Genomic DNA, 22649 nt, shown 5'->3' on the forward strand with positions numbered 1-22649 from the left:
AGACATTATAAAATTCACTAACAAGACTTTTCTGAAGTATGAAACATGCTTGTTTATTGATGTACATTAACAAAATCACTCATCTTTAACAATTCATTATTGGTTCCAATACAGGACGTTATGTACTTTTACCTGTATTTAATTTTCAGGCTGAAGATAAGCCCTGATTAAGTCCAAAGGAATTTATTGCCATTAGGGAGAATAGACTGAAAGTCTCTTCTGCAATATGCTTTCCTTTTACATACTATTAATCTATGCTCAGAGATGACAAATTTATCATACTTTAGAGAGCTCTTTTTCTCGATTATTGTTCAACCTCAATAAGAATAAACTGCAAATCAACAAAACTGTACATTTTGGAAGAAATGTTTTATATTAGCAGTATCTTTAAAATCTTAATAAAGCACAAAACATGTTGGGAAAAATATTACAAGAATTGACAGATGCAAATTGCAATATCTTTCCTAAGACTTTATTCCTCAACATGTGTTTCAAAAGAGTTTTTTCTGTAATATGCTCTGGCAAACACAAGGCACAATAGAGTTATTTATGACTTTTCCTACATGTAGACTAAGATGTCTACTTAGGAGAAAAGTTTTAGAAGAGAATGTTCACTGAAATAATGATTTATGGATTAAGACACAGTTCTCACACACTTGCAAATAATCAGGTCTGACAATTATTTTTTAAAATTCTTTCAAACACTATATTCTTTTGCTATAAATTTTGTACATTATACAAAAATAAGTTTTGGAGCTTAGAAGTAAGATTTTAAATATTTCATATGCATTTAATCTTTACAAGCATACTGTAAAATAATCTCCATTTTATAAAGAGGGAATCTTAGGTATCATTTCAATGTCCAAGATCACTGCTTCCTAGTAAAGAATCTAAGATTTCAATCGAGTTCTGATTTCTGAACCACAAATTGCTTCCCAGATCCATTAAATACCACTGGAGGTGCCTATGTACAGGCAGAGAATTTGTGTGGCTAGCAAAACAGAATAAAAATATATAGATGGACACACATAATTAGATTAAGCAAGGAAAGCTCATATGGAGTAACACTTTGAGAAACAGTTAAATATGTTGTCTCTAGGTGTTTAGTAGTATCAGCTGAGACAAAGAGGAGTGCACTCTTTGCACAGAACACCCAACAGATGTACTAGAAAGGTACCATGAATCTATCAAGTAGTCTTTCTCTAAAAATTGCTACTTGAATTTGATGAAGTGATGAGATACAATTACCAACTTAGAAGAAATATAGAGATTAGCGATACATTTAAATAACCAGCATAGGATGCAATTAGCAAAATCCAGATTGAGGGAAATGCAAATAATTCAGTTTCTTCAACAAATAAACTGCATGGGGAAAAGAAATGAAGACAGAGGTAAAACAGATTAAGAGAATCAAGAGCTGTATCCACTAGATCAACAATATCAAAAAGGTATTGTAAGGCAATTAAGAAATAAATACTTAGTGGATTTTGGATATTAAGTAATAAACTTCTTAAAAAGGTGTGAAAATGGCATTGTGGTATGATGTTTTTTAAAAAGATGAGTCCTGACCTTTTAGAGATTGGAGTTTCTATGCATGACATACTTGGTTTCTGGCATTTCTTTAAAAATAATATGGAGTGTGGGCCTCCCTGGTGGCGCAGGCGGCTGAGCGCCACACTGTGAAGCTGTCTGTAGCCTCTGCAGCACTGATTCGATCCCAGCCAACCAGGGAGAAATCCACATGGCGCAGCAGACTGCTCCTGTCTCCCCTGCTGCTCCCCTCAGCAGTGTATTTCAGCAGTCTGCCTGTTCTGTTCCCTAATCTGTCTTTGGTGAATCCTCTTACCCTGGCCTATACCCCAGTTCTTGTATAAATAAACAAATCTTAAAAAAAAATAGTAATACGGAGTGGGGGTGACAGCTACAAATAAAGCAAGATTGACCACACTGTTGAAGCTAGCTTATATATACACAAAGTGCATTGTAATAGTGCCTCTACTTGGACTGTAATTGAAACTTTCAATAATAAAAGCTAAATTAAGAATAAATTCCACCTATCTAGCAGGTCTAAACAGAGTAAACAGTAAAGTTTTAAGATTAAAAGTTATTTAAGTTGTCTGCTTTCTTTTTTTTTCTTAAAAGTAAATATTAAACATTGGAAATAAGAAGGCTCAACTGTGGACCCATACCGTAAAAACTAGGAGCACTAGGCAAGTGGTACTTAAAACTTAAAAAGCCAAGTACTTTTAGTGGATGTATCAGTAAACAGATGAAAGACTACGTGTAAACTAACACTAAAGGACACAGGAAGAATTTAGAGGCAGCTAAGTGCTTTTTAAAAATACTATGTCAATAGTACTAAATAGACCACTGCAGAAAACCAACCCCTACGAAAACACCAGCAGGCAATATATTGAACATATCTTTCTTTGGAATTAAATCTTAGTATCTTCTTGTGTCCAGTTACTAGAACACAGCAAGAATTCATTCACTGTTTCAGTAATAACAACGGTCTGCAACTGGTTCAAGGAAAAGTTTATAATGGAAAGCTAGAAAGCTGACAATCATCTTTGCTTTCAAGTTCTAAGAAGTACACTGAACAGAGATTTACTGGTAAAACAGAAAAGAAGGGGAAAAACATCTAAGGACTAGAAGAAAGCAAAATCAATGGAAAGTTCATGTTGTAGCATATTTATAGTGGCAAATTTCTTGGAAGGCATATATGCATTTCAAATTCAGGAAATCAAATAATATATGTATTATCTGTTGAAATACTGAATGAACTACTGTCTATAAAAGCAAGAGGTTCTCCCTACTGGGTCTGCTAGAATAAAGAAGTTTCTACAGCTCTATTAAATCAGCTGAACATTTAGGAGCTAAAAACCAGAAAATAAATACAAACAAGAATCAAGTTACAGGGGAAAAATACAAGCTATGCTTAAGAGAAAACCTAAAACAGATGATCTATAGAGCCATTGCCTTAGGACTCTGGCTAGTGCTGATTGAATCACAAAAGTAAGGGCCACTGATGAAAGAGATTTACTATTAATATTACTCCCTGCGATGAAACCGAAGATTTTTGGTCTACCACTACTGTGTCACCTTCACTACAATTTACAAATCTGAAGAAAAAATACAAGAGGGGCAACCCTGGTGGAGCAAGGGGTTAAGTCACAGCACGATGAAGCGATCCGCAGCCACTGCAGTACAAGTTCGATCCCCTGCCAGGGAGTTGACCCACATGGCACAGCAGACCTCTCCTGTCTCGCTCACTGCTCTCCTCAGCAGTGTATTTCAGTAGATCCACCTGTTCTGTTCCCCACTTTGTCTCTAGGGAATCCTCTCGCCCCCACCTCACCCCCCTGGCCTGCACCCCAGCTCTGATATGCATAAATAAATAAATCTTTAAAAAAAGAATAAAAAAACCAAAAGAACTATAACAACTATGCATTTATGCCATGTATGGTATGACAAAACATGAGAGAATGCAGTTTTATTACATTCTCAAACAAAGGGAGGCAGGTCATAGGATGACAATGGTTAAACTAGTCCTCAGTGGTGGGAGGGTGCCCCTTATCCTTTCCTGCCACCTCTGCCTTTTATGCAACTTGGCTGAGAATGAGTGGGAGGAAACTGGCACTCCAAGCTCTGGTTGGCCTATGGCTTTATCTTCTTTTCCTCAGTTCCACAATGTTCTGCAAAATAGAGTCATTTAATACCACCAGGAGGTGCAACAATTATGGAAAACACCCTCTCCCACCCTCCAGAAAAGCGTTCAAGGTCTCAAAAGCCAGTATTCGAAAGCTATCTTTACACTTAACAACTGCCACCATACAGGATCTAGCAGTAGTTCCAGGGAATGCATTTTGAAAAGGAATGCATTTTCCTTTTTGAACTAAATCTCACTGGATAGGGGCATACCATAAATAAAAGTTCTAGTTTTCCTGAGTCATGGATTCCACTTATTTATTGCAAGAAGTATTTAAATATAACATATTGATCATCATGTTTTCAAAAACATTTCCTTTACAACCTAAATTGTCTCCAGAGGATAATGTCTTTCCAAAATTTATTTTCCAGTGTGAAAAACAAGTTCCATTTTTTTCCTTGATGGACATTCCTGTCTCCAAATAAGCTACTGAAGATGGAAAGTCTCACTTCAGCCCAATCCCCTCATTTTGCAAGTAAGGAATCCATGGCCTGGAGATTCACATGATTTGGCCTCAAATCATACCTGCAGCTTGTGAAAAGGGCAGTGTTGGAATCTGAAGTCAGGTCTCTAAATCCCCCAGTCTCCCTTCTATCACAAAAGCCTTCATGATATTAATTCAAGCTCTAAGAACAGTTGTTAAGTATGCCATTGTTTCATCATTTCCAAGTTCCCTTATCTCCTCATCTTCACAGCAGCCGTTGCACTGCTCCACTTCACCTCCATTATGGCATTGTAAGGTGTACAGTCTGGCTGGACACAAAGTCACAGGTACATGGTTCTGTGAGCTGCTTACATTTTTTAGAAGGAATTTCTTTTCTACTAGTGAAAGATGAAAATCTAATGCTAAAGCATTCCTCAGTAAAATAACCTCATGTTCTAATCTTAACATCATATGTCGCATACCCATGAAAGTTTTTAAAAGTCCTGGAGGCAACAGTCTTACATTTTCTAGAATAACTTCAGGTCTCCATTCAAAGTGGGACAGTAAAAAGGAAGAAGTTATTTTTCAACAACAGTTCTTCCATTAGATGACTTGGTGACCACTTACATGGCAAATTTAATATGAAGCACTTGGAGAATGGTAATGGAGTTGATAAAGAAAAACAATATAAAATCAACAACAGCAGCAGAAATACTGCCTTGATTTCTGTCTCCTGAAAAATGTACAGCCTCTTCAAATTTTTGAGTACCACAAATTTAGTCCTCTAAGATAGTAAGGTGTTTCTTAGGTGTTTTCTCCGGCTTTCCTTTGGCTTAGAAATAGTGTTTTGAAAAGACTTTGCAACGTTTAAACTATTAAAAGTGGCACCTTAGTCTTTCCACCATATTAAAAAACAACCAATGAACCAACTGATTAGTCAAGCTAATTTCCATTTGGAAAAGAACCATGACTTTATCTTTGGAGAGCAAAAGCACAGGGTATATAGAAAGGAAAACAGTTGATAAAGGAAAAATTATTAAAGGAAATCACTTTTCAAACATGGTGCTTATCTCTTAATGAAAATTAACACTACAGGCCATCTGCAACAGTTATCAAAAGTAGAATGATATGCAACCTCAGTCTTTACCCTTTAATCCACACAACCACCTTCTAAGGTAATTATCTATTGTTACTTTTAACTTGCACCTGAGAAATCTGAGGCACTATAAGGTTAAGTCACTTGTCAAGGTTATAGAGCTTGAACCTAGCTCTGCAGGTTCTGCAACCTGTGCCCCTACGGCACTCCATTGCCTTCCTGGTAGCAAAGAAAATTTTGACAATAAGTTCTCTCTGATGCATTATGCAAGTCACTGTGAATTATTTTTTTCTGGTGTCCAGAAAGCCTCAACAGCTTGCCAGTTACACTTCCTGATTTTAAGTTGGATGAGTAGAGCCACTGAACCATTTTTGTAACCACAGTTACTGCATGATCACTAAAACCCAAAAGGAAGGGGATTGGTTAAATTCTTAAACTTTATTTCCTGTTGGCCTAGAAGAATTTATTTAACCACTATTCTTTCTGGTACGCTAAATATGTGTTAAGGTTTTCCTAGAACAAAAAGTCACTCAAGTTATCAGCTAAGTCTTAAAGGAAATCAACTATGTATTAGTCACTGTACCTATCAGGGAGGTTAAAAGCAGATCAACAGGATATAAACCTGGGTTGTTTTCTTATTCAGGGGAAATTTTTTAACGGCTTCGTAAAGAGAATGGAACAAATGGCCCACCGAAAATAAAGTGTAGTGGGAAAAGAAACGGAGAAAATCACAAGGAGTTATTCGGTGATCCACTTTCACTGGTGTCAGAAAACCAAAGGGTGAGTCTCCTCTTGAGGAACTTCTGCCTGATCACAATGGCCACTTGTTACACCTACCACCCACTCCACCACTTGAGGTTCATTAGGAATTACAACTCAACAAATTAAAGACCTACCCGATCTGGCCCACAGTCTCCACCCACACCCGGAGCGACGCAGCGGGACAGGGCACCGCGTCCCCCACCACGGAGCCTCCGCTGTCGCCCGGGAGGCCGAGCCCACACACAGCCCGGGGCCCAGCCGGTCCTCCGGTCAGGGCAATGACCCGAGCTCCAGGCCACCCCGCCCCCTGCTTCCTCGAACATAGGTTGGGCACCCAGAGGTGTCCGGGCGGGGGCAGAGCCAGGGGCAGGGAGGACGGGCTCAGGGAGAAGGGGGCTCCGAAGCCGTCCCGAAACCAGGAAGGGGCCCCTCCCAGCCACGCCGGGAGGGACGGGGGACTAGGGCCGGGGCGGGGGCGCCGCCATGATGGGGCTGGCCGAGCGGGGGGCGTGACGCGACCGGCCGCGCGCCGGGCCAGCTCCCCTGACCCCTCGGCCGCCTACTCCGCGTGGGCCTGGCCACAACTGCCCCTGATACTCACGCTTTGTCCACCAGCTCCCGCACCTTCCACATGTTCAACATCGCGTCCCGCGCGGGCCGGCCCGCCGCCTCCTTTTGCCGCTCCCCACGGAGCCCGGAGCACGTCGGCACCGGGGCAGGTCCAGGCCGGGGTCGCCGCAGCCGCCCGCCGCCTCCAACTCCCCAAGTCAGCTCCGCCTGCCAGAGCCGCGGCGCCGCCGGTGACACGTCGAGACGCGGGGGCAGCGCGCTGCGTGGACCGGAAGTGCCCGGCCTTCCGCCCGCGCGCGCAGGGCACGCCGGGACGAGTAGTTCAGTCCGCGCTCCCCCAGGGACCCGCCGAGCTGAGGTGGGGGCGGCGTCCAAGTTGGAAAGACTTTTCCTCAGTTCTCCCGTTCTCCGCGTCCCGCCCGCCCTTCGTCACCAACGGAACCAGAACTCGGGCTTCAGGCCCAGCCAGGTGTGCTTTAGCCCCCGCACAGGCTCTCCCAATATACAGTCTCCGGAGGTGATGAGCTGTGGTTCCACCGCGCTGTGGTTGGCATGTGCGTCCCTCCTGGGCCGACGCCCCGCTGGAGTTCGTCCCACATGACCCTCCCGGTCCCTGGAAGGGGATGTGTCCTAAAACCTCTTCCTCTCTATGTGGATACTCAGGTTTTCTGGCCAAACGGCCCCCTGCTGTGAGAGTTAGTCATTTATTGTAAACACCAAAAACTTAGTTACCACGCCATGGAAAACTGTTGAAAGGCAAGGGGACAACTCTGTGACACACCCAAGAAGTTGGCAGGATTGTGTTCTTAAAGTCTAAGTATAAGCGCGAAAGTCTAAGTGCACACACACGCTGCATCCAGTGTTTTTATTGCGATGCTTATTGCCATTTCGCACTCATTTTTGACAATGTTCTTGTTAAACCTACCAGTAACCTTAAAGTTATCAATAATTTGGACCAGCTCCTTACATTTTGGTTCCTTTTAGTCGACAGGTATTCATCGAACATCTTCTCGGTGCAAGGAGTGAGGGATACAGAAGCAATCTGAGAAAAACAGAGCCCGTCTCAGGATGTAACACTAAAAGGAGAGACTTTATATCCCTTCCATCTTAAAGGTCTTTGGAGGAAACAATCAAGGAAACATTTGAGAGAAATGCTGATAGAAAGAAACAGAAAGTAATGTTAAGAGGAAAAGAGCATTAGGAAATGTTTAGGGCTTCTTTGAGGACATTATAGTTCAGCTGAAATTTAAGTGATGCAAAAGAGTTGACCATAAAAATATCTGCAAGAAAATTAGTTACTCATGAAACCAATTAATAACTATCCTAAATCAAGACTCCAGACTCTCCGACCCCTCATACCTCGGGTCAAGTCAACTTTTCTTGTTGCATTCACTTAATTACAGAAAGGGTTTCAATACAGCATTGAGATTAAGGTCAGAGAGAATTGCCAGATTGAAGGAATTGCCAGGCAGAAAAGTACAAAAAACAGACATCTGGGCAGAGTTGTCATAGAGTTTTGTTGACATAGAGTGCTTGGGCTGACAAAAAGTGAATTTGGAAGGTGGCGTGGGAGAGCAGGTAACAGTGAGCAGAGAGAGGTAGAGGAAAGAAGCTTTTAAATAAGAAATTTGCGTTTCCAGCCCAGGATTCAAAGTATGGAATATGACCAGAGGAGATAAGAAAGAGAAACTACTTTGCATAAATAAGAGTTCAGCAAGTTAATTTTCAAACAAGCAGGTCCAGGGTACATTGGCAGCATGGGTATGATAAAAAAATAACCACCTTCCCCACTGGGCCAGTTTGCACATTCCTAGCAGTTCAGCATCAGCCTCACCAGTTACCAGAAGAGTACAAAGTCGTCTTCTTTGCTTGTTCCAACACCAAATTTGGATGTGTCTAGACTTAATCCAGAGTTGTCACCTGTGACATTTCGCAGTCAGCTCAGTGCCAAATGTAACACCAAAACCTGTGCCCGTCTTTGAGTCAAGAGAGTCTTTTGTGGTCTCAAAAGAACCAGACAAGGGAATTTGTTCAAAAATGATCTCCAGAGACTAACCATTTGCATGTCAACAAAGTGTTCCATTTATACCTGTTTTTTTTTTTTTTTGCAAGTTTTGGAGCAGTTTCCATAGTAACTTCTTTGTAGGAATTTAAATGTGTCCATAGTAGAAAAATAAAGGAGAGAACGTTCCACCTACCTCTCCTCAGGAAAACATGTATTTTTCAATAAATGAGCTAATATTGTTAGTAAGACCAAACCAACACAAGGTCCAAAGCAACTGTGCTCTGCTGTGTTATTTATATGAATAGTTGCAGACAATGCACACTGACAGCTTAGGTCCCATGGCTACCTCCTTGGTGTTTCCTTTGGAGGAGTTTAATTCATGGGACACAGGTACGATAGCTTCTCCCCTACTCCCCCCGCTCCCAGACCTTTCTTCAAGAGAACCAGTTGTGAGGAGTGCCTTCCAGCAGCCACTCTTCAGAATCAGCCACAGCATTTATGCGAAGGCCAGGCTGTCACCAGGCTACTCCAAGGCAATGACTGAGCAAGGTGTGCTGGGGCCAGGCTATTTCTGTCCAGTGCATGACTTCTCTATGTGGCAACTGCCATCCTGATCTCGCCTGCCCAGATTTCCTCAGAGCTTTGCTGCAATCAGACAGATGCTGTTCCAACCCTATCTTCCTTCCCTCTCTCCCTTGACCTATGTCCCAACTTCCTTGTGGTCTGAAAGTCTCCCCACCTGTTCTTGCTCCTTCTTCTCTTTATCCCGCATAGGCATTCACTCCAACGAATATCACACTTCTGATTCCATCTTGATCCATCTTCCTGCATTACCCAAACTGACAACAGACACACATTGGGCTGTTTTCAGTATTTGCCTCCATGAGTCTTGCTTTGGCTCACAGCTGTCTACTTCTCCCTGGGAGTTGGGATACTTGGTTTCTGATCCTATTAAGAAGGTTGCCAAGCAGATTATATATTGCACACTCTGGGGCACCATTTATGTGGACTCTAAGGAATTCCAGACAATTGAACTCAGGAAGGATAAGACAGGTTACACGTGTGGATTCTGGGCTTAGACAAATGTAGCCACAAATTCTGCATCTGCTATTCAGTAGCTTGGTCATTCTGGAAAAGTAAACTAAATCAGCATAGTGTAGTACTTGTGAACTGGGAGGCTAGAGCCAGACTGACTGGGTTTGAATCTTAATTTTGCTGTGTGACCTTGGGGGAAATTATTTGCTATTTTTGTGATCAGTTTTTTCATTGTAATGGGAGATATGGAAGCCCACCTTAAAGGCTTAGATGATTGAGTAAGTTATAAGGAACTTATAATAGCACCTGACACAAAATAAGCACTTAGTAAAATTGAATGATACTGCTGCTACTATCAATAATTACATATTAATCTGTAAAATTTATTCAATATTCAACATGTACTTGGTGAGCACCTACTATGTTCCAAGCATTGTGTTAGATGATGGTTATGCAGGTTTAGTAACAAATGTAGTTAACAAGCAAATAGATGTAGTAAATACAGTATACTCAAAATAATGTGCTGAGGAGCAAATGAATAATTTATGTAATTCACATCATAGTAAATACTCAATAAATTCTACATCATCATTATCAAATCCCTTTTCTTATGTAGACCTCAGCTTTTTTCTTTATAAACGCAGAGATTTGGGCCTCCCCGGTGGCGCAGCGGTTGAGCGCTGGGTTGCGAAGCTGCGCACGGCCTCTGCGGCGCCGGTTCGATCCCCGGCTGCTCCCCGGCCACCGGAGGAGGGTCCCACATGGCGTGCAGACCTCTCCTGCCGCCCGCTGCTCCCCTCAGCAGTGTACTTCAGTCCTTCTGCCTGCTCTGCTCCCCGCTCTGGCTCTGGTGAATTCTCTCACCCTCCCACGCTTCTGACTGTACCCAGTGCATGTATAAACAAAAAAACAAACAAACAAACCAGCAAACAAATAAATAAAAAGCATGCCTCTATAAAAAATAAATAAATAATAAAAAAAATAAACGCAGAGATTTGATTTGTCAGAGTATCCTAAACTTAGCCGAAAATCAGAAATTCCTAGACACTCTTAAAAATTTCATATTCTTTTGCCTATACCTTGAAACCCTGATTCAAAAGGTGCATTTTTCCTTATACTTCTGGTAAGTATAAGTGACAGAATTTCAAAATTAACTTTAAGCAGAGCAAGGGAATTTATTCAGACTGGAGTCGGGGTCATGCAGAGATAGAATTTGCCTCAGGAATTTAGCAAATATTACCAGAACTCTCTCTCATTTTCATTTTCCTTCATTGCAGTTAGGTTTCTCCTAATTGACGGGAAATAGGGTTACCACCGTATAGGAAATAGGTACCATTTTTTCAATCAGGCAACCAAGGGGGAATGAGACACTTTATATTTCATCCTCTGAGTCCAATATCACAGGGAATGCTCCGAATGGGTCGTTTTGGAGCCTGTGGTTCTGTCGGGGCTGGTCACCTCTAGGAAGCATGCATTACAGAATTGGTAGCCCTGGAACATGCAGTGAGGATAAAAGAGTTTTCTGAAAAAACTGAAGAAGGAACTGTCCTGGCAGACAAAAGAACAGTTGTTTATTATTGTAGGTCTAAGGTCAGGGTCTAGGAATCTGAATTTTTATTTTTTATCCTTTTATCCTTTTATGATAAATGGTCTTTTTCCAGGCCATTTTTACTGAAGTGACATTGTATCATAACATTATATAAATTTCAGTTGTGCATCATTAAAAATCAACATCTGTATATAATACTACATTAAGTTCACCACTAAAAGTCCAATTATATCCTTCACCAAACCATTGACCCTTTTACCTGATTTGTCCCCCCTCTTACTCCCTGCCCTTCTGGTAATCACTAATTGGTATTATAGTCTACAAGTTTATTTTTGCTTTATTTGTTTTCTCTTGTATATGCATATGAGTGAAATCATAAGGTATTTGTCTTTTTCCATCTAACTTCATTAAGCATAAATCTTCTAGGCGTGTGCATCCAAGTTGTTGCAAATGGAAGGATTTCACCTTTTTTTTTTTTTATACTAAGTAGTACTCCATTGTGAATACATACCACATCTTTATGCATCTGTTTCCAGCTCATGGCTATTTTGTAAGTATTGCTGCACTAAACTTGGAGGTACACATGTCTCTTCAAATTAGTGTTTTTATAATTTTAGAAGTGGGATAACTGGACCATGTGGCATTTCCCTATTTTTAATTTTTTTTTTTGAGGAATCTCCATACTGTCTTCTATAATGGTTGCACCAATATACAATCTCACCAACAGTGTACAAAGATTAGGAATCTGTATTTAAGGAAAAGCATTTAAGTGACTTTGCCAAGTTTTGTGATGCGCTGGGTTAGGTAACAAAAGATCCTTTCTAGCTCTGACACTGTGTTGTTTTTTTTAAGGCCCCAGTTCTACAAATATAGCTGTACTGGAGAGAGCAGAAGAGAAAAGAATATTGTGGGGGCTCAGAGGAAAGCAAAAGAAGTGTTGACATGTTGAAAGGAGGTAAGTGGAGTTGTGTGTGCAGTGCAGAGGATAGGCTGGCGACAGGGCATGCCCTCGCTATGGTTTGGTTCTCCTGACAGTTGGGCTCTTCTTGGATGAAATTCAATCTCCTTTCAGGGCTGCCAGCAGGGCTCAGGTGGGCCTATTCAGAAAGCCTGGTAGGTGCTCTCAAGGGCTGACACACTTGTAATCCTTCTGCAGGACTTGCAGGTGCTGTGGGAGGTGAAATGGAGGCACAGTGCTCTTGAAATCATTTTGCTGCATCCCAGGAGGCTCGCTCTTTCTCCTGACTACAAGAGAGCAGAGTGGATGTGCTGCTCCTAGATCTGGCCTCTGAAAATTTCTAGTCACAGGGAGCCACAATGCCATCAGTGAAATAAACCCGGCCACTTATGGCTGTGGGAACCTACTCTGCATTGTCAAATCAGATACAGGGGAGAATAAGGTAGCTGTCAGACAGGACAGACTTGCTGGTTTCTGAGGTGGGGTCTTTCTGGGAAAGCTTCAGGTGTCACACAGAGTCTCTGCCAGTCCTTGAACTATATCAATCCCTCAAAAGAATTGTGCTCTAAAGAAAGAGTTCATGGCAAGGGACATCAAAAGAGTCTGACAGACAGACCCCTGCTCTTTAATAACCAGAATGAGTGTAGCTATAGACACTGGGGTGCATAGCACAAGGTATACTTCCCTATTGGGAAAGAGTTAATGTTAACTGTTTATCGGATACATATAGTGTGCAGTGGGGTTAAATAAAGGACTGAAACCTGTTGTTACCCAAGGAGCTTATCGTCTAACCTGGAAGATGGACATGAAAACAAACAAAAGCTACAGTGAGATGTTTAAGAAGGTAGCATGGTAAAGGGAGAGGTCAGAGCACCAGCTGTGGTGTCAGCAGGACCTTGGTTTGACCCACGTAGCTGTGTGACTTTAGCTAACTTACTTGACTTCTCTGTCCTCAGAACCCTTGTTGGGAAAATGGGGCTAAGTGTCCCTGACTCATTAGGTTTTTGTAGGGAGTGAGTGCGAAGATATGCATGAAATTTCTAGCATTGTGCCCAGTGTAACAAGAACCCTTTAAATAAGATCTGCTATCATTGCTAAACTGTCCAGAGATCATGGGTGACAGGGGAGAGGGTGTTAAAGCTGGCTCATTAAATCTTCCAAATACTTATATATTTGGGCACGTGCCTATTGTTAAGAATCATAGTGTGAAAAGCAGACCTGATTGCTATTCTCATGAAGTTTGCAGTCTGGTGGAAGAGATGGAAATGAAACAAGTAAGTCTACCCTTATCCCCGATAAGTCTGTGCTTGCAAACTGTGATGAATGCTGAGAAGAGAACAGGATGCTGAGTGGGCACATGGCAGTGATATTTGCCTTAGAATGGGCAGGGTGAGGGCCAAGACAGTTAATGTGGGGGTGGAAAGATTATTTTGAGTTAATGATCTAGAGAGGGAAACAACATTTAGATAGAGACAACAGCTTGTGTGGAGGCCTGAGGTGAGAGGCAGTTTGGCATGTTCTGGGTGTGAAAGAAGGTCTAGTGAGGCTAGAAGGAGAGGAGCAGGGTCCTCAGAGAGGAGCCGGAGAGGTTATTGCTGCTTAATCTGTTCTTCCTCCTGTCTGCCCTACCCTGTGCCCTCCTAACCTCTACGTACTTACATTCTTGGGGCTACTACACTGACCTACATTCTTGGGGCTCCTGCCTTCCTGTTGGGTTCAGCATGCATTCCGAGGTAGACGAGAAGACAGAGGAGAGAGGTGGTGATCTTTCTTAGTCCTTCCTCCCTGACTCAGAAGTTTGGTTCTAGCACTAACCAAGGTCCTCTGGGGCCACTGCTGGTAAGATAGCCCCCTTCCATGGCTCCAATTCTGAAGTTTCCATCCCTGGCCTCTTCAAACTTTTGGGGAACAGTGTCTTCACCCTGACCAGTGGCTCCCCCAAATGCTGTTAGTTTTCTGACTTTGACTTCACTGCTGTGAAGTATCCTTCTGTGATGTTCTCATCAGCTGAACTCTGAGTGTACAGTGTTTACTGCTGCAGCCCTGCCTGATGTCAGGATTTGCTACATGGAAGGATTGAGTGTCAAGTTAAGGACTTGACCTTTTTAGACTTTTATCTGAGGAGCCACCAGAGCTGCAGACATGCTACGGTTACTTCCTTGTTGCCTCATCTTCCAGCTGGAGCTGGTTTCTTTGCTCCCTTTATAGAGAATGTCTTCATCACAAGCATTACTTCTCAAGCCACAGTAGATTCTCTTCCTTCTCGAAACTCCCCGCTCTCTTACCTGTTGTGAATCCAGTCTCCTTGTTCTTCCTATATGTCAGGTGCCTCAGTTTTATCCCTCTCTCTGGGTTGGAGACACTGAGGGGTGATCTGGGGCTCTTTCTTCCATCTCTACTGCCAAAGTCAACCACAACCATATCTTGCTTAAACTACAAGTAAATAGTTCAGGCAAGAGATGATTGTGCTTGTTCCTCTATGATCTTTTCTAATCACTGATCAGACCATTTATTTCCTGTGAAAAATAGGCCTAAAATGGCTTCCCTTAGCACTTAGAACCCTAACTGGACCTATCAGTGTCCATGCCTAGTCCAGACAACTGCAGACAGGAGGAAATACTGGTGCTGTGTGACCTTCCTGTGGCTTAGAACACAAGGGCCAGTTCTGAGAAAAGAGGGTGGAGGTGGACCATGGACCTGGAAGGAAATCCTGAATCTGTCACTGAAGAGTGACTGTACATTTTTTTTGTATGAAGATATTTATTGCAACATTTTTATAACAGGGAAGAACTAGCCATGGAAAGGGAATTGGTTAAATTAACTGGTTCATTATATAGCATACTATACACATACATGTTGATATAATTCTACATGCATTAAAGAAACAAGGCAAATTAAAAAAGATATGTTACAGAGTTATATATTATTTTGCCTTATTTGTGTAAAATAGTATAGTACTTCTTTTCTTACATTAAGAAAAGGTAAGATAGTCCAGCCAGTCCTCCCTAAGGGTAAGTCTTTGTGGTATTTTTTTGATTTTTGTAGTATCTTGAACTTTCAGTTCAGGTTTGCAAGTTACCCAGATCTGGTTCTTGATTTGTTTATCTACCATCCTGAGGTTGCTTCTGCTACTCTCATTCTTTCTGTTGATTTGACTAGTTTCAGAATGCACTGTTTTCTTCTCCTGTTTAGTGCTAAGTATCTATTCCGTTGACACCTTGTTATTACAGAATATGGGTGTCATGAGTTCTGTTTTGCTTTGTTTGCAAGTAGTTTCTGACTGGAGTCTGTTTTTCCTGTGTGTCAGCACTTCTCTTGAATTATCATTTGAATCTATGATTTCTGGTGGGTGGTATATAAATCTAAACCTGTTGGGCAGGTATAGCATTAGAACGTTCCCATCTTGGATTATTCACCCTGAAAAGTTGTGGATAATTGATCTGTTCGCAGTGCCCAAGATCTGACAGGCTCAAACTCCTCTTGGGAGTGGAGGGAGTAGAGAAAAAAGTTGTTATTTATTATTATTAATATTTTAATACAGATTCAAACTATTTTCTCCAACTTTTTCTTTAAAATGTTAGTTCTTTAATAATAAAAGTAGAATATACTTATACATCCTCACATATCTACCTTTTGACCCAGCATTTAAAGCTGGGTCAGCTATTTATCAAGAGAAATGGCAATCTATGTCAAAATTCTCATGCAAGAATATTCATGATTGCTTTATTCACAGTAGTCAAAGTCTACAAACAACCAAATATCCATTGACAGGGTGTGGATAAAACAATTGCTATACATCATTTGGATGGACTGTGACTCAGCAACACAAAGAAATGAACTACAAATATATGCACCATCCTGGATGAATCTCATGGCCAAAGCAGTGAATGAAAGCAGCATGATACAAAAAGTTAGATAATATTCTACAACAGGTGATTTTAATCTAAGGTGAAGAAAATTAGAAATTGCCTGAGGCAGAAGGGGAAGTGTCAGGACAGGAGAATCAGACAAGGGTGAAATACACTTATTTCAACAAATGAAACAATCCAAACATGCAAAAAGAAAAGCTAATCTTTTCCCATTTATTTTCATTTCACTTTGGAAATCCTGTTAAAAGTTTGATATGTATTTTCCCACACTGTCTCCATAGTTACACAAATATAAACACATATAGGCACACATATATAGGTTTTGCTTTAGGATCATGCTATATGTAAGGCTTGCTTTTTAGAAATATCTGCCTAGTAATAGACCATAGCTCTCCCTCCAGCTCAGCAAATATAGACTGAACTCATTCTTTTTAACACCGATCTAATGCCTTAATATGAAGGTATCATCATTTACTGAATTATTTTCCTTTTGATGGTGTAGGGACAGGATGGCCATCGAGTTGGTTCTTTATGATCTGAGCAGACCGGTGGGTAAAGGAGAGTCTTGGAGTCCTCAGTGGCTTTCTCAGGCTTTTATTGAGCTTTTACATGTACTGAGGCAAGGCAGGAGGTGCTGAGAGGCGGGAGTGCCCGGAGGCAGGAGGCCACTAGGCCTCCAAGCCCCCAGCAAGTCTTTACTCAGGGCTTCTTTCTCCCTTTCTCTCTCTCCTACCTCTTCTCTTGCTTCTCTCTTGCCTCTGCTTCTGTTGGCCAGTATCTCAATAGTGCTTGCCACGGCCCACAGAAGTAAACAACATAATTTACAACAATGTAACAAAATGCAGGTGCCCCATCAGGCAGGGCAATCCCAGTGGCAGGAGGGCAGAAAAGCCTGAAAACCATTTACCCTACAGATGGGTTGTCAGGTTATTTCTACTTGAATTTGCCACTGTAAACAATGCTGGAATAAAATAAATCTCTGTCTAGCCTTCTTTACATATAGAGTTTAGAATAGATTTTCAAAAGTTGGACAGGGAAGGATATATGAATATTTTTTAAGTGTCATAGGATAGGGCTTCCCTGGTGGCACAGGTTAAGACACAACATTATGAAGCTATCTGCAACCACTGCAGGACTGAGTTCGATCTCCAGCCAGTATGCATGGTGCAACAGACCTCTCCTGTCTCACCTGCTGCTCCCCTCAGCAGTGCATTTCAGTCAATCTGCCTATTTGGTTCCCCACTCTGTCTCTGGTGAATCCTCTCACACCCCCCACACCTCTGGCCTGTACCCAGTTCTTGTATGCATAAATAAATAAATCTTAATAAATAAATTGTAGTGGGATATTGGCAGATTGTATACAAAGAGATCATAGCAGTTCTCATTATCACTAGCATCATATTGGAAAGCCTCTGTTGTCACATTCTCACTAGTACTCAGTGCTACTGCTCTCTTGAATTTTTGCCAATTGGATTGATAAAAATATGTTGCCTTAATTTCAAAGTACTTTTGGAAAAACCTGTGCTCTCATACCTTGTATCAAAGTCCCTTTTAACTTCTCTCCCATTTTCAGTCTTGTTTCTTCTTGGCCAATGTGACTTATGATCCTCAGAGTGACACTTTCAAGAGTACTGGGACTGGGGGTCAGGAGGTACAGGTCCCGGGGGCAGGAGCTATTCCCATGGTTGGTTGGTTGGTTTTCTCCTTCAAATATTCAGCCTAATCAGATGAAATGAGCCATAACCTAGAGATTTGAGAAGGAATTTCTAGGTATGTAGGGCACTCCAGGGAGACCCCAAAAGGAGTGACTAGACCAGAAAATAGATAAGCTGATTTGCCTCCACTTGCTTCCCCCAACCTGTTTGCCTCAGGATGCTTCCTGCAGATGTTAATGGTTAAAGTTGAGTTAGAGGAGGAGAGGGTGGGGAAGAAGTGAGAACAAAATGCAGAGGGACCACAATGGACTATGATGGTGAACTGTGGATGCGTTGGTGGTGGTTGTACTATGGTAACAATATCTGAAGAGGGTATCCATATTTCCAAATACAAACCACAATGTAAACCAACCTTCCTTGTCATAGTATCTGCTTACATTCATCCTAATGTCAACAGGAATTTGTAATTTTTTTCATTTATTTATTTACTTGTTGCATCAGATAGGGTGACAGAACTGAAAACAGAACACAGAACTCAGGGCGTCTCATTGAAGAGAGTGAAACAAACAAGCCTTTAGTGGAGGCAGGGTCAAGTATAAGGGTATGAATAAGTATGTCGATTACCTGGGACCGCTGGCAAGGAGGAGCCACTGCTTCCAGTTTCTGTATCCGGTCTGTGTGACACACTGTTCCCAAATGTAGTCACTTTAAAAAAACAGCTCCCTGATTTATAGTTGCTTGTTGATTTTGTTTTTTACTTTATTATAATTAGGTTTTTTCAAAGGCACACTATGGGGCTTGGGGGAGGAGGGAGTAGGATCAAAACAAGGGGGAATTATATGGGGACTATAACCAAGATGAAAATGCATACATTGTGCAAAAATGAAAAATGATGTAAAATATGTATTTAAAAAAAGTGAAGAAAAAAAAAGAACGACTCCCATATATTTACTCACAGTTCTTTGTTTGAGCAGGGCCTGGGGAAAATGGCTCATTTCCTCTTGGAGGAAATCAAGTTGGGGTTGACTGGAACTGGATGAGAGTTCCCTCCCCTGTCTAGTACCTCCGCTGAGGCGGCTGGGATAGTGAGGGGCAGATTGGCTTGTCTCTCTTCTCTCCATGTGGGTTTTCGTTTGATTTTAATAGATGGTTGGATCCTAGGAAATTTCAGTGCATGTTGCCGGGTCTCTTAAGGACTTGTCCCAGAACTGAAAGAGTATCACATTTCTTCTGGTCAAAGCAAGTCATGAGGCAAGTTTAAATTCAAAGACAGTGAAATAGATACTACTTTTTAAAGGGAGGAGCAGTATATGTATATAGGTTTGAAGTGAATCCTTACTGGCCCTCTGCAGATAATCACCCTCACATGCCTCAGTATGAAATGACAAAGGGAGAAAATAGAATTACCAGTGAGATCTGGAGCTGTGGAGGAATGTGTGTCTTGCAGGCGATATGTTGATGAAATCTACTACCAGAAGTGTGAGGCTGAGGCAAAGAGGGAATGCAGAAGAAATACCTTCATCACCTTCCTGTTGCCTGATTTCTGCCCATACAAGAGCCCCAGGTGATGCAATTCACAGAAGTCAATCCTTTCCAGGACACAGAGCAGGTCAGAAAAGGCCACCAAATGAATGGGGATGAATGGGCAATTGAAGAAGAGCCAGCATTTAAAATTTTTTTATCTATTGTACTAGAATACATTTCATCAAGACAGAGTAACTTTCATTCTGATCACAACCAACTCCCCGAGTCTAGCAAATATCTGGCAGGTCACAGGTGCTCAGTAAAATGTATTGGACTGAACCAATGTATTGGTCACTTATCTAAGAACCTCTCATAAACTTGACTTTCCTTTTTTGTGATACTGCTGAGGAAACACCTGAAAGATGGTAAGATGGAGGTTATTGAGAAGGAGACCACTTTGGTCCTAAGACTGAGATTTATGTTTGGGGCTAGTTTATATATATAGCCTGTCTGTAAACTCTCTAGATTGATGCAGAGAGCTACTAGAAAACTGATCATAGAAGCTAGTGGTTCCCTCATGCTGGACTTAGGAGCTTTGAAGAAAGTGATTTATTTTCCTTAATGTATCACCCATGAGAAGGTGGAAATTAATCTTTATAATTCACATACCACAGTATTTATTCTTTTAAAGTATAATTTCATGATTTTTAGAATATTCACATTATTCTAAACCATTCCACAGTCTAATTCTAGAACATCATCATCATCTCCCCTCAGAACCTGTATCCACTGCCTTCCCATTTCCTCCCAGCCCCTGGCAACCACTAACATGCTTTCTGTCTCTATGGATTTGCCTATGTGGACATTTCTATAAATGGAAGCAACAAGTAGCTTTTTGCGGCTGGCTCCTTAAATTAAGCATGACATTTTTAAGGTTCACCCATGTTGTAGCATGTATTAGAACCTCATTTCCCTTTTACAGCAAAATATTATTCCATCATATAAATAGGCTATAATTTGCCTATCCATGCATCAGTTGACATGCATTTAAATGAGGTACATTCTTTCTACTTTTGGGCTACTTTTGAAACAGGAGCGGTCAGGGTGGGAGGAGGATGGATGCTGGAATGGTTGGAATGCTTGCCCAGACTTTAAGGAGCTGCCAAAAGCTCCAAAAGGCTAAATGGCCCAAGGACTACAGAAATACAGTATCTATATAACAGGGCCTCTGGTCTATAGCTGAACAACGTACAGTGCCTGATAGAGGACAGGTCACTATTGGTGGGTTCTCACTTGCACACACAATGTCAAGAGATCTCAGGCTCTAGGAAAAACCACCAGGGAGTTTATTTTACAAATGGGAAAAGCTTACTGTAGCCACTAGTGGCCAGCTATCTCACCTCAGATCCACCAGAAGTACAGATGTAAGTACAGATGTCACCTCTCCACAGAACTGCACAGCAATGACCAGTAGTGATGGTCACCACCGGTCACCAGGAGTGTTCATCACCACTGATCAACAGGAGTGCTGGCCAATGCTGGCCAGCAGTGATGGTCACTACTGGTTTCCCAGAGGCAGTGTCAGAGACACCAAGTGTTAACAGCTCTCGGTGAGTTGCTGGACTATACCAACAAACAGGTCTTTGTGACACCAGGCCTGAAGCCTTTAGTGCTATTTTCAGACAATATCAGTGACAAAACCAGAGGTCCAGTCTCTCATCCTATCTCTGAGGTCCAGTCTCTGACAAAGGTCTTTAGCTTCTCTTCTCCCTCATATCTTGGCCATTGGATGCTTCTTCTTTTCTTCTTTTTTCTTTTTTAAGGATTTATTTATTTATACAAGAACTGGGGTATAGGCTAGAGACACAGGAGGGTGATAGAATTCACCAGAGACAGAGTGGGAAGCAGAACAGGTAGACGACCGAAAGCACTGCTGAGGGAAGAAGTAGGCGAGACAGGAGAGGTCTGCTGCGCCATGTGGATATCTCCCTATCTGGCCAGGAATTGAATCCGTGCTGCAGAGGCTGCAGACAGCTTCACAGTGCTGCACTCAACCTGCTGTGCCACTGGGGAGGCCCTCTTCTTTTTTCTTTCCAGATCAACTTCTTTCTTCTTTGTTTGGAGGCCAGAAACAGAGTCTTCTCCTTTTTTTCAGGAAGATGGAATAGTGTCGCTCAGCTCCCTCCAACCCTGGATTATGTGCTCTTTCAGGGTGTCCCACCTACAAGTCTAATTGGACCATCTTTTTTCAATCCTTTGACTGATTGGACTATTTAGCACCAATCATCTCATAGTTTGCTTGTGATTGGTCCCTTCTATGATTAAAGAAGTATGCATGAAAGGGAGGTATGGAGCAGCAGGGTGAGAGAGCTCCCAGTGGTGGTTCCCGCCACTGCTGAGGTGGCTAATTTCCACCTATTGCTTGTTCCAGTATCACTTTGACTGGTACTGCTGTGAACATTTGTGTATAAACTATTGTATGGAAACTTTTTTAAAATTCTCTTGAGCATATACCTAGGCATGGAAATTCTGGTATACACAGTAATTCCCTCCAGCAAAGTATGAGTGTTTCAGTTTCTCCACACCCTTGATAGCCCTTCTTTAGAGCCATCCTAGAGAGTGTGAAGTGGTATCTTCTTGTCATTTTGATTTGTGTTCTCCTGATTGCTAATGATAGTGAATATATTTTTATGTACTTATTTGCCATGTATTTAGCTTCTTGGAGAATTGTCCATTCAAGTCTATTCAAGTCCTTTGCGCATGCTGTAATTACATTACTTGCCTTTTTATTGTTGAGTTGTAAGTGTTCATTATATTTTGTCTATAAATCCTTCTTAGATATATGATTTGCCAATATTTTCCCCATTCTGTGGGTTCACTTTTTTTTTTAAAGTTTATGTATTTATTTATTTATACAAGAACTGGGGTATAAGCCAGATTCTTGGGAGGGTGAGAGGATTCACCAGAGACAGAGTGGGGAACAGAACAGGCAGACTGATGAAATACACTTCTGAGGGGAGCAGCGTGCACGACAGGAGAGCTCTGTGGCGCCATGTGGGACCCTCGCCAGCTGGCTGGGATCGAACCGGTGCTGCAGAGGCTACAGACAGCTTCACAGCACTGTGCTCAACCCGCTGAGCCACCAGGGGAGGCCCTCTGTGGGTTCACTTTTCACTTTTTAAAAATATATCCTTTTTAAATAAAGGTTTACTTATTTATGCATACAAGAACGGGCATACAGGCCAGGGGTACAGGGGCTAAGAGAATTCACCAGAGACAGAGTGGGGAACAGAACAGGTGGACTGACTTAAATATACTACTGAGGGGAGCAGCAGGCAAGATAGGTGAGGTCTGCTGCTCCATATGGGTCAACTCCCTGGCCGGGGATTGAATTTGTGCTGCAGTGGCTGTGGATAGCTTCATAGTGCTGAGACTTAACCCCTTGAGCCACCAGGGAGGCCACTTTTCACTTTCTTGATGGAGTCCTTTGAAGCACAAAAGTTTTTAATCTTGATGAAGTCCAATTTATCTTTTTTTTTGGTACTTATACTTT

At 41.9% G+C, this 22649-nt stretch overlaps 1 protein-coding gene across 4 annotated transcripts in view; it reads right to left on the reverse strand.

The window, feature by feature from the left end:
- Nucleotides 1-6633, reverse strand: part of CLINT1 (clathrin interactor 1) — a gene marked incomplete at both ends in the record, with an annotated part of 65814 nt that extends 59181 nt beyond the window's left edge. For all 4 annotated transcript variants that reach the window (XM_084243356.1, XM_084243355.1, XM_084243354.1 and 1 more), the window contains one exon: nt 6593-6633. In XM_084243356.1, coding sequence (XP_084099482.1) covers nt 6593-6633 — 41 coding nt within the window. The remainder of the gene's footprint in view (nt 1-6592) is intronic.
- Nucleotides 6634-22649: the final 16016 nt, after the last annotated feature.

This window comes from Talpa europaea, assembly GCF_964194135.1.
Source record: "Talpa europaea genome assembly, chromosome: 9".
NCBI classification, from domain to species: Eukaryota; Metazoa; Chordata; class Mammalia; order Eulipotyphla; family Talpidae; genus Talpa; species Talpa europaea.